Source organism: Geotrypetes seraphini, chromosome 1 (assembly GCF_902459505.1).
Source record: "Geotrypetes seraphini chromosome 1, aGeoSer1.1, whole genome shotgun sequence".
Lineage (NCBI taxonomy): Eukaryota > Metazoa > Chordata > Amphibia > Gymnophiona > Dermophiidae > Geotrypetes > Geotrypetes seraphini.
In genome coordinates this window covers 226291811-226304524 of record NC_047084.1, presented here as the reverse complement: position 1 = coordinate 226304524, position 12714 = coordinate 226291811, and the positions used below count along the sequence as shown (strand labels likewise).

Genomic DNA, 12714 nt, shown 5'->3' with positions numbered 1-12714 from the left:
GAGGGTGAGAAGGATGTGCGGGTGCTTCTTGAGTTGTTTGGGCGAAGGAAGAAGGGATGGTGAGAGCCAGAAGGTCAGGATAGTAGATAGTGGAATGGGAGAAGGATGTGACTTTACAGCAAATTCAAGGGCAATTTTGTGAACCCTGACCATAGTCTTTTATTGAGAAAGACATGGGGGAAGCCACTGCTTGCCCTGTATCGGTAGCATGGAATATTTCTACTCCTTGGTTTTTTGTTTTTTTGTCAGGTACTAGTGACCTGGATTGGCCAACATGAGAACGGGCTATTGGGCTTGATGGACCATTGGTCTGACCTAGTAAGGCTATTCTTATGTTCTTAAGTATTCGGCCCTTGTCTGGGGAGAGAGAGATGGTGGGGTCAGAGGAGGGGGTGCTTTGAAGAGGGAGTTCAGCATGGCAAAGAGATGACGGGAGTTGGAAGAAAGGGAGTTACCTAGACGTAGTAGTCTTGCTTGACCAGTGTAAGAGCAGGATTAAAGGAGGTCAGCATAAATTTAAAGTGAAGAAAGACAGCATGTGTGTGAGATTTGAGCCAAAGGCATTTGACACAGTGGATCACTGAAACGTAAATAGCGGATACTGAGAGTGAGCTAATGTTGAGGTTTGGTATGCCTGTGGAACCTATGATCTTGATGTAAATTTTATTCCAAAAAACTTCATATATAGTGTGCAGTCCAGTTATGCAAAACACTATAACCTACTGTGTATCATTTTGGATTATTGGATTGTATCCTGTATATGAAGTTTTTTATAATAAAATTTGCATCAAGATCATCAGTTCCACAGTTGTTTCTCTTTGTGTTGTTTCCCCTTACTTTTTTCTGTGGAATTTTATTGGTGGATTTTGTTGTTTTGCTTTAGTTTGGTACACCCGACAGAGAGGGAAACCAGAAGGAGCAAGGGTGTCCAGAACAGAGAGAATAGAGTTTATGACGAGACAGCCTCATGGACAACCTTAGATAATATGGTGGAGAGCATGGAAGGATCAAGTGCTTGAAGATTTTGAAACCTGTTGTTGATGATTGGGTGTGGTTGAGGGGGAGTAATTGTGAAGGTTATCAGATGGTGATCAGAGATGAGGAGCAGTGAGTTAGAGTTTAGAGAGAGAACAGTTGGAGAAGAAGAGAAGATCAAGGCAGTGGTCATACTGGTGAGTGGGAGTAGTGGAGCATACCTAGAGGTTGAATAAGGAGGTTAAGGTAAGAAACTTAGAGGTATAAGTGTCAGAGTGATCATGGGAAATGGTTTGGAAACATTATTCAGCTAGCTTTTTCACTTTAGTGCATGCTAACTGGTAATGCAGACTTAGCCATGGGAGCATTTAGGGGGAAGTTCAGTAAACGGTGCCTAGGCTAGGCACCTAACTAAAGTTTGTGTGCAAATTTTTAAAATTGGTTTATTTAGCATGGTAATTGACCAAACCATTAAAAGACGATTAAAAAAGAAAATAAGCTAATTAGTGTTGCATATGATGCCTAATGATGCCTAATGATGCCTACCTGAAAAGAAGCCGTGGTAAGAGGCAGAGAATAGGTATGGTTGACTTAGATGTCGCTAGGCGTCTGTATTAGACTTTGTTAAATTAGGGCAGGAAAACACTAGCCTAATATACCAGCACCTACCACAAGGACACCTAGCAATGCTTAAGCATGCCTAGGCACTGCTTAGCATAATTCTGTTATGTCCCTTCTGGATTCAGTACACTAGGTGTTCAATCCCTTCCTGCAATCTGGGAGTTGAAGAAATTCAAACTTTTTTCTGAGCACATGCTCCTCCCACCTCAGAGAGAGAGTTAGAGCCCGCTGCTGGGTCAGACCAGTGGTCCATTGCGCCCAGCAGTCTGCTCACGCGGCAGCCTCCAGGTCAAAGACCAGTGCCCTAACCGAGACCAGACCTACCTGCATTCGTTCTGGTTCAGCAGGAACTTGTCCAACCTTGTCTTGAATCTCTGGAGGGTATTTTCCCTTATAACAAACTCCGGAAGAGCATTCCAGTTCTCTACCACTCTCTGGATGAAGAACTTCCTTACGTTTGTACGGAATCTATCCCCTTTTAACTTTAGAGAGAGCCCTCTCGTTCTCGCTACCTTGGAGAGGGTGAACAACCTGTCTTTATTTACTAAGTCTATTCCCTTCATTATCTTTAATATTTCGATCATGTCCTCTCTCAGTCTCCTCTTTTCAAGGGAGAATAGGCCCAGCTTCTCTAATCACTCACTGTAAGTCAACTCCTCCAACCCCTTAACCATTTTAGTCGTTCTTCTCTGGACCCTTTCGAGTAGTACTGTGTCCTTCATGTACGGCGACCAGTGCTGGATGCAGTATTCCAGGTGAGGGCATACCATGGCCCGATACAGCGGCATGATAACTTTCTCCAATCTGTTCGTGATCCCCTTCTTAGTCATTCCTAGCATTCTGGTCACCCTTTTCGCCGCCACTGCACATTGCGCAGATGGCTTCATCAACTTATCGACTAGTACTCCAAAGCCTCTTTCCTGGGGGGTCTCTCCAAATACCGCCCCAGACATCTTGTATTCGTGTATGGGATTTTTGATTCCGACATGCATTACCTTACACTTATCCATGTTGAACCTCATTTGCCATGTCGATGCCCATTTCTCGAGTGTGGTTATGTCGCGTTGCAGATCTTCACAATCCCCCTGCGTCTTCAGTACTCTGAATAACTTCGTATCGTCTGTAAATTTGACCACCTCACTCATCGTACCTATTTCCAGATCATTTATGAATATGTTGAAGAGCATGGGTCCAAGCACCGAGCCCTGCGGCACCCCACTGGTGACGTTCTTCCAGTCCATGTATTGCCCATTTATCCCCCACTCTCTGTTTCCTATCCGCTAGCCAGTTTTTAATCCACGTGAGTATTTCACCCTCTATTCCATGGCTTTCAATTTTCTGAAGTAGTCGTTCATGTGGAACCTTGTCAAATGCCTTCTAAAAATTCAGATATACAGTGTCGACCAGGTCACCCTATCTGCCTATTTACTCCCTCGAAGAAGTGCAGCAAGTTCGTCAAGCAAGATCGTCCTTTACTGAAGCCGTGCTGACTGCTCCTCATCAGATTGTGTCCGTCAAGGTGATCAATGATGCGGTTTTTTATCAGCGCCTCTATCATCTTTCCTGGTACCGAGGTCAGACTCACCAGTCTGTAGTTTCCCGGATCTCCCCTCGAACCTTTTTTGAAGATTGGCGTAACATTCGCCACATTCCAGTCTTCCAGAATATTAGTTGAAGCAGTTCAGCTATAGTCCCTTTCAGTTCCTTAATGACCCTCAGATTGATGCCATCCGGTCCCGGGGATTTGTCGCTCTTAAGCCTATCAATCTGCCTGCATACTTCTTCTAGACTAATTGTCAACCTTGTCAGTTTCCTGTCTTTGCCTCCAGCGTATAGCCTGATGGGTTCCTGTATATTGTGTATATCCTCTTTGGTAAATACAGACACAAAAAATGTGTTCAGTTTATCAGCGATGGCTTTGTCCTCCTTTAGCACTCCCTTTATTTCATGATCATCCAATGGTCCCACTGCTTCCTTCGCGGGTTATTTCCCCTTAATATATCGAAAGAACGGTTTGAAGTTTTTCGCCTCCTTGGCTATTTTTTCCTTGTAGTCTCTTTTGGCCCCTTTTAACACTTTATGACACCTGCATTGATGCTGTTTGTGCTTTTTCCAGTTTTCATCCGTTTTTGACCTTTTCCATTCCTTAAACGAAGTTTTCTTGTCTCTGATCGCTTCCTTCACTGCTATAGTGAGCCACGCTGGTTCCTTGTTATTTTTCCTCTTGGATCCCGTGGGGGTGGGAGTTATAGTTGGTGTCCATCTGATTGGCAGTCTGAAGATCTTCAAGTCTGGTCATTTTGGAGCTATTCTGAGCCAGAAAATCCTTTTCCTCCATTCAGCTGCAGTGAAAAGAGCTGACTGGCAAGGCACTTAAGTGACTGTGAATACACCTCCATTATTTCCTATGAGAACTTTGAAGGTGGTCTATGAAACTCTGTAAAACTCATGTTTGAGAGTTTATTAGGGTAGAGTTCAGGTCTCCCACATCCCCAAACCCCAAATTGCTATTTTTTATTTTCAGATTTTGTTTATTTTTGCCGTTTTTGGTGTGAATTCGCTGGCGGATGCCATCTTAGATTTATATTGATCTTTTTTTCAAAGTTTTATTTCTGCCTCAAAACCCCTTGATTTGATTAAAAATTGGGATAGACTCCCCAGTCCCTAATCTGTCGATAGTGTGCATTGATTATGCCGAATTGGCACCAGATCAACGACCATGTACCACTTCGGAAAAAATGAGAATGGGACCTGAAAAAGAACGTCTTATTTTAGGGGTGAGTTAAAAAAAGACAGCTCACAGGTAAGTCCCAAATTAAAACACACTCAAATCATTTCTTAATCTGTTTTAGTAAATGGGCCCCAAAGTCAGGACCTCAAAACAGCTGTTCTGATTGGTTAACTTCCAGGTCAGTGATCATACCTGGATATTCAATGTGGGGAGCTGCACATACCCCAGCATTGATTAGCTAGGGTTAATTCAGCCCATGGTCAGAAGCAGCTTACCAGCCACAGGTCAAACATTGACCCTACATTTTATATTTTTGCCATTTGAAAATGTATTAAATTAAATTTGATTAGATTAAATGTGTATGTTTAAAATAGATGTTAATTAAATTTTGATCTCTTGATATCTTCAATTACTACTTATTTCATTTTAAACAGGATTTGGTTGTGAAGCAGGCAAGAAGAAGTGATGTTGCAAAGGTAATGCAGTTCAGAAAAGGGGAGGACAGCTTATACAAATCACATTCTTTGTGCTTGTTTTTAGGAGTGGCTGTTCTAGAGGGCCCCATGTATGCTGTAGGAGGACATGATGGCTGGAGCTACTTAAATACAGTGGAGCGATGGGACCCTCAGGCTCGACAGTGGAACTTTGTTGCCAGTATGTCAACTCCAAGGAGCACGGTTGGTGTGGCTGTACTTTGTGGAAAGTAAGGAAATATAGTAGTATTTTTAGAAATACTATCTGTGTGCAACAATAAGTAGGCTTGTGTCCTAGCTCAGGCCAGGAAATGTTATAAGCATAATTTCAGCTATCTTTAATGCTACATATACTGTACATTTGTTATCTTGCTAAATATTTTTGACAGTGATAGGCAACTCTGGGCCTTGATTGTCACAGATAGGTCAGGTTTTTAAGATAGCCACCATAAATATACATGAAATAAAATTGCATGCAAATTTTATCTTATGCACATTGCGAACTCTGTACTCTCTAAACCACCTCTACATCCCACTGGGCAAAACGCGGGCCTCACAACTTGGGACCCTGCAAACCTGCCTTGTGGAGATTAAAGCATGGATGATGACAAACAACTTCAACTGAATCCATCCAAGACTGAACTATTATGGATTAGCCGAGAGTTGTGCCTTCTCGCCCTTGCATTTCATAACAAAACATGAGAATTTATTTCTAGACCTCAATTCCTCTAGAGTTCAAAGTGGTTTACAAAAGACTAGCTACAATACAAATTCAGGTAGACAGATAAATTAGGGCTAGATTCACTATACTTACCTAAGCGATCCGATCCGAAGCCGAGTATTCCCGGGTGACCAATTCAAATTAATGCAAATTAATGCGATCAGAGGCACGCCCCAGACCCCAGAGCGATCCTGCATAGCGATCCTGATGCATGCGCAGACCATCTTCTTTGCCTGTAGATGGTCTGTGCATGCGCTTGCTCTCTTGACTTCCCTCTCACCGGTTCCTTCGCCAGCTCCAGCGAGGAAGTCCCACCCGTGACCACTTTGCCTCTCCTGGCTCCTCTGCCTTTTGTCCCTCCTGGCTCCGGTGCCTGAATTGTGGCGGCAGCACCCACTGCTCTCCCTTTCTGTTTCTTCAGCTCTCATTTGAGGGCAAGAGGCATATCTCCCACTGCCTATGATCGGATACGCTGCAGGGAAGGGTTATTCGCAAGTCCGTGGTTTTAACCTGCAGGTTTAAAGCGGGGCTGCACTACGGCGTGTTATGTTCCATTCTGAAACAGAACACGCCATAGTGCAACCACACTTTAAACACATGGGTTAAAACCACAGGCTCGCACTGCAGGGAAGGGCGGCAGAGAGCAGGACAGTCGGAAAGGACGTGAGCGACTGGTCCTCAGCAGTCGCTTCTTTTTTGATCAGCTAGCCCAGTTGGTGTTCCTGAAATTGTTTAGTGAATTGCTGCTTTCCTACATTTGCATGCCATTTCCCCTCATTTGCATGCTTGGATCGGGAGGAAGGTTAGTGAATCAGGTCGGAGTCGCAAACTGGTCAGGACACGATCGGTAAGGTTAGTGAATTTGTGCCTTAGTCTTTAAGAACTGAAAAACTTCAAAAATAGAAAAGTCTTAAGTTGTTTTCTATAATGAAGATAAGAAATAGATTTCGATAGCAGGCGCTTAAACTCTTTATCCCATAGTGCCATCTGAAAAGGCAAAGTTCTGTCATGGTATCTCTTGGATCTACAGGCCTTGACTGGTGGAAAAATAAATAAGGCTTTAGAACTGCGTGAATAATGTAAAGAAGAATGACAAAACAGATCAATCAGATAGGAAGGCACCAGAACCATTGCTACCTTATAGTAGAGACATCCTAGTTTAAAAAGGATTCGTGCCTCTACAGGCAACCAATGTAATTCACGATAGTAGTGTGTAATGGGATCATATTTCCTCAATTCATAAATGAGTCTGACTGCAGTATTTTGGATTAGTCACAACTTTACATAATTTTTCTTGGTACATGCTACATAAATGATGTTATACTAGTCCAAATGATTAAGTACCAGAGACTGGACCAGAGTTTTTAAAGGCTGAAAAATCAAAATAGTTTCTGAGTGTTTGGAGTTTCCATAGGATACTAAAACCCTTCGGACCACAATGTCCACCTGGTTCTGCAGGGTAAGATTCTGATCTAAAGTAACCTGGTCTGAGAACTTTTCATCCATTTGGCGTTTTTTCTTCTTAGGTTTTTTTCTGGTTAAGGACCAATGAGAATAACGATGACTCTAAGAGTAGGGGAGTTTTCTCCATTCATTTGAGTTAAGATCCTTTTTGGACTTTGAGGCTCCTATTGTTCTTTTCTCCTTGCTGGAATAGACTACCTGTGGCCATATGTCACGCCCCTTCCCTTGTTCAAAAATAGACTGAAAGTCCACATTTTGAAGACTGCCTTCAACACTTAGGGCTAGATTCACAAAGCAAACCGATCGTGTACCGATCAGTTTGCGATCCCTTTAAGACCAAATTTCCCTCCAGCCTGATTCACTTACCTCTCCTGCGATCCGCTTCCAATTTGTGCATGCAAATGAGGGGAAACGCATGCAAAGTAGACAGGGACGCGATTCACCAAAGAAATTTTGTGCTAGCCGATCAACGCAAGAAGCAACTGCTGGGGACCAGTCAAAAACGTCTTTCTAACTCTCCTGTTCTATTGAAGCCCTGCTCTCTGCCCTGTCAGCCCCGATCTCCTGCAGCCCCGAACACCTCCTGCAGCCATGATCTGCCTGCCCCGAACGCCTTCTGCTGCCCCGACTTTCCCGCTGTTCCCTATTCAACTGCCCCATGGAGTTCTCTTGTGTGGAATGCCCCAGGGTTCTATTGTTTTGTAGATATGCCGCATCGCCACCCCAGTTTTCTCCTGCCCTGCGAGCCCGTGGTTTTAACCTGCGGGTTTAAAGCGGATTAAAACCACGGGCTCGCGAGGGGGTCACGTGATGGCTGGTTCCTGAGCGGACGCCCATACACCGAGCTCCGCTCTGCTTCCCCCGACTTCCTCCCCTCTCGGCGCGATCCCGACCAGTACACGACTCCAAATACGAGGCGCAGCCGTTGCTAAGCACCAGGAACCGGCGGCGGGCAAAAAACGCGGCTTGCACACATCAGCGGAGGAACATGCTGCCAGCGAATGTGCGGCCGACACAGACCTTTAGGAGCCGGGAGCCCGGAGCACAAGATGGCGGGGGACCACGTGCTGGCTGGTGAGTCTGAGATTTGAGCACTGTGATCCGCTTTGCCTCCATCGACTTCAGCCGACTTCCTCCCTTCCTGGTGTGATTCTGACCGGCCCTTGCTTGATGCTTGATCCTTAAAGGCGCAGTTGCTGATAAACACCGGGAGCCGGCTGGGGGCTGAGCACCATAACTTGCACTCTCTAGCGGCGGAGTATGCCGCCAAAGGTTTCGCGGCCGACAAAGACCTCTGGGAGCCCGGCGAGCAAGATGGCGGAGACCCAAACAGACGCCGTGACGGCCCAATCCCCAGACGAGGTGATGCAGGTCTCCATGAGGCACCTCTCGCAGCTGCTTGATGAAAAACTGGCTAAGCTGCATGCCTCCATGGATGACCTTAAAGATACCTTGGTGGGGCAGGCTGCTCAACTACAACAAGTAGAAGAGCGACTATCGGCTCAAGAGGACAGGGCTGGAATAGCAGATGGCAAGCTTGCTTCTCTGGAGGCCCGGGTTTCCCAGCTGGAGGAGAAAGTGGAAGATCAGGAGAACCGAGCTCGCAGAAAGAATCTTAGATTTATTGGCATACCAGAGACTGTACAGGATTCTGAACTTAAGCATTTGATTGAACAATGGCTGCCCAAGGAGCTCGGATTTCCGGACGCTGAGGGACCTGTGGTAGTGGAGCGGGTTCACCGTGTGGGGCACCGACGTGACTCGGATGGTAATAACAGACCTCGAGCTGTGCTGGTCCGCTTCCACAACTATGCTGTTAAGGCCCGCTTACTTGATCTGTTTAAGAAGGCGCGACATCTGCTATACGAGGGTGCTAAGCTATTGATATTTCAGGATTTCTCCACTAAAGTGGCGGAGCTGAGAAGAACCTTCACGCCTTACTGCTCTCAACTGGTTTCCAGAGGAATTCGATTTGCCTTTCTCTACCCGGCTAAGGTGCGCTTGACCTATGAGAACCGCACCTTTACGGTATCTAAGGCAGAGGAGCTGAAGCGCTTCATTGAGAGTCTCCCTGCTCAGTAATGAGCTTGTTCTTTAGGGAGCATCCCTGCCTGAGGACTTGGAGAATTCTGTTTTGGGGGTGAACCTTCGGGCCCACCATGCTTTCTCATGGATTCATCTAGGACAAGGACTATTCTTGCCTGTTTGGATTACTTTGCTGCCCTTTGGATGAAGCCTATTTGTTTGAACATGGTTGCGCTGCTACCGGATACGTGCTGGAGGGCCTTTGGTGGTTTGCTGGCCGGATGCTTGGGGAGGGGATGATCCTACCCCTCTCAGCCGGCTTTTGCGCAGGACTGGACATCTGATAACTATTTTCTGAATATCTCTTTGATTTGACCTGGAGAGCTAGCTGCCTTGTTCTGTTGTGCGGGGCTGGCTGTCTTGGATCTTTTCTGCTATTTTTGACCCTCTGTGTTTAGTCTCTATGTCCAGGGTCTGGGATGTTTTCCTGTCCCCTGTTCTCCACTGTTCTATTTTGTTATCGTTGGGTCATGGCTGCGACCGGTACTTGTGGTTGGAGTTGCGTGGGGGGGGGGGGGGGTTGGGGGAGGGTGCGGGGGGAGTGTGAGCATCTGTGTTTGAGTGTGGTGGGTGTTGGTGGCATGGGGGTGTGGTCGCCAGTGTGGATGGGGGAAGAGGCGGTGGGGTTGCTGGAGGGGAGGGGGTGGGTCATTTTGATTGTAGGGGGGGGGTTTGTTTGAAGAAGTTGGCAGTTGTGTTGGTGGGTAGTTTGGGGTATGGGTTGCATCCTGGGAATCTGGCTCAGACTGCTTTTCTGTTTGAGTGGACGGAGCGCCGGCTCGGCTGGGAGGCTGGTGCTGCCGCCCCATATGATCTTTGGTCTTTTTTGTGTACTTTGGTTCTATTTGGGTATTATGCCTGGGGTTAAGATTGCTAGCTTTAATGTAGATGGGTTGCACTCTCCTGTTAAGCGTAGTAAGGTACTTCAGTACTGTAGGAAACTACAGGTGGATGTCTTGCTTCTTCAAGAGACGCATCTCAACGCGTCTGAGCATGCTAAGCTCCGCAGGGATTGGGTGGGTGAGCTTGTTTTTGCTTCCTTTAATAACAGACAGAGGGGTGTAGCTGTGCTTTTCCATAAGAAACATACCTGTACTATGCACAAAATGATTTCGGACTCTGAGGGCCGGTATGTAATTTGGGCAGGGGTGTTTCAGGGAACGAAATATGTTTTTTGCTCTATCTATGCCCCTAATGTGTATTCTCATCGTTTTTTCTCTGTATTAGTTGCTGCCCTTGCTCCCTTTTCCGAGTACCAACTGGTGCTCGGTGGGGATTTCAATATTACTGCTGACCCCCTAATTGACTGTAAACCTCCCAGGCCTCGCTTACATCAAGGGGAACACAAGGGGATCAACTTTGTTGCTTCGCAGTTGGGCCTTGTGGACCTTTGGCGCACGCTCCATCCAGACGAATCTGATTTTACTTTCTATTCACCAGTGCATAAAGCACACAGTAGATTGGATTATTTGCTAGTTGCCCCACCCCTTTTGTCCGGAGTCCGTAGAGTGATGATTGAGGACGGAGTACTCTCCGATCATCACATGGTCTGGATGGAGCTTCTTGATCACCAGGCGCCCCAGAGGACCTTGTCGGGCTGGAGAATGAATCCCACTTTGTATGAGGATAAAGATTTCCGCACTTTCCTGGTAAACCAATGGGATTCTTATCTAACCGATAACTCCTCTTCTGATGTTTCCGAGGTGGTATACTGGGAGGCTAGTAAAGCTGTTCTAAGGGGTAAAATTATAGCTTACACCTCCCATAAGCGGAAAGTACAGGATAAGGCACTGCTGGATCTGTCCCGTCAGTTGGGTCAGGTGCGGGGGGAGTTGCATAGAAAGAGTTCCTCAGCCCTCCAGAGTCAATACGTGGAGCTGCGACGTCAAATTAATGATTTACTGGCGCAGAGAGCCCTGCGGGATATTCAGATGTATAAATACCGTTTGCATAGGTGGGGCAACAAGGCAGGGAAATTGTTGGCCTCCTTGGTTAATCGCAGGGCCCGCAGGCGACATATTCCCAAAATCTGGGCTCCTGATGGCTCTGAGGCAACTTCGCCCGAGGCTATTCAACAGAGCTTTGTACAGTTCTATCGGGCTCTATATGATCGGGGGAGCTGTGACACTGAGCAGAGAGCAGAGTTTTTTCGCGGCCTTCCCCTTCCTGAGTTGTCCCAGGACCAGAGAGATGCACTTAACGCTCCAGTGCAGGGCATTGAGATCCAGAGAGCTATATGGGCTTTAAAGCTTGCGAAAGCTCCTGGCCCGGATGGACTGGGCCCCGAATACTACAAATTGCTGGGGGAGAAGATTATTGGTCCCTTTCAGGCTTTATGTCAGGCCATGTGTGGGGGGGGCTTGCCTTCACATCGGCTTACTCATGCGCATATTGTTGTTTTACCGAAACCTGGAAGGGCGGAAGACCAGCTGGGGTCCTATCGGCCTATATCTCTGTTGAATCAAGATATTAAGCTCTTCGCGGCCATTATGGCTGCACGTCTTGGCAAGGTCTTGCCCGGTCTGGTTCACCCGGATCAGGCCGGGTTTGTTCCAGGGCGGTATTCTTCTGCTAATGTTTTACGAGCCCTATCTGTGCTACAGAACCCGGCATTGCTACGGAGTCATCCGGGTCAGGAGAATGCCCTTATTGTCAGCCTGGATGCGGAAAAGGCATTTGATAAAGTTCTCTGGGATTATCTGTTCTGGATTTTACCACAGATGGGCATCATGGGGAGCTTTCTGGCCGGAATTCGGTCGCTATATGAGCAGCCGACTGCACAGATCTTGGTGAATGGGGCGCTCACCTCCTCCTTCTCCCTAGCTCGAGGCACGCGTCAGGGATGTCCGCTCTCTCCTATGCTGTTCGTATTGGCCCTTGAACCTCTAGCGATTAAGATCAGGCACACTACAAACCTGCGGGGTATACATCTGGGGCCGCAAGAATTTAAAATCAATCTATTCGCTGACGATATGCTTATATTTTTGGGGGATGCAATTACGGGAGTGCCTGCTTTAATTCAGATTATCCAACAATTTGGTATGTTTTCCGGTCTGAGCATTAATTTTGACAAGTCGGAAGCTTTGGCGGTCCACTCGCACTGTGCGGCTCACCATGATCCTTCTTTTCCATTAAAATGGTCTGGGGGCACGCTTAAATACTTGGGAGTGTTTTTGCATGCGGACCCTCGGGTGGTATATAGGAAAAATGTGCTAGACAAACTAGATGCGGTGGGAGCGCTTTGCAAGAGGTGGATGGACTTTCCGATTTCTTTTCTAGGTCGCGTTGCTCTTTTTAAGATGGTCCTCTTGCCAAAGTTGCTATATCCTCTGCAAATGGTGCCTCTGTGGATCACATGTAGAGATATTAGGAAATATAAAGGTATTGTTTCATCTTTTATATGGCGCTCTAGACGGGCGCGAATTGGTTACCAAAAGCTTATTAGAGAGCGGTCTCAGGGAGGGGTCAATCTCCCGGATCTTCGTCTCTATAACGTGGCGGCTCTGCTTCGTTGGGTGCACGAAATCTACACGGGTGAGACTAAGTTTGCCCCACAGGGATTTTGGTCCATGTTGGCGGACCCGGTATCAGTGTTCAATATCTTGAGACCCGGGGCTGGCGCTTGTGCTTCCTTGTTACGACCT

The 12714-nt window shown here is 46.7% G+C and overlaps 1 protein-coding gene across 4 annotated transcripts in view; it reads left to right on the top strand.

Moving 5' to 3' along the window:
* Window positions 1-12714, top strand: part of KLHL5 (kelch like family member 5) — a 163795-nt gene that overhangs the window by 126887 nt on the left and 24194 nt on the right. For all 4 annotated transcript variants that reach the window (XM_033947422.1, XM_033947404.1, XM_033947394.1 and 1 more), the window contains one exon: window positions 4868-5030. In XM_033947422.1, coding sequence (XP_033803313.1) covers window positions 4868-5030 — 163 coding nt within the window. The remainder of the gene's footprint in view (window positions 1-4867; window positions 5031-12714) is intronic.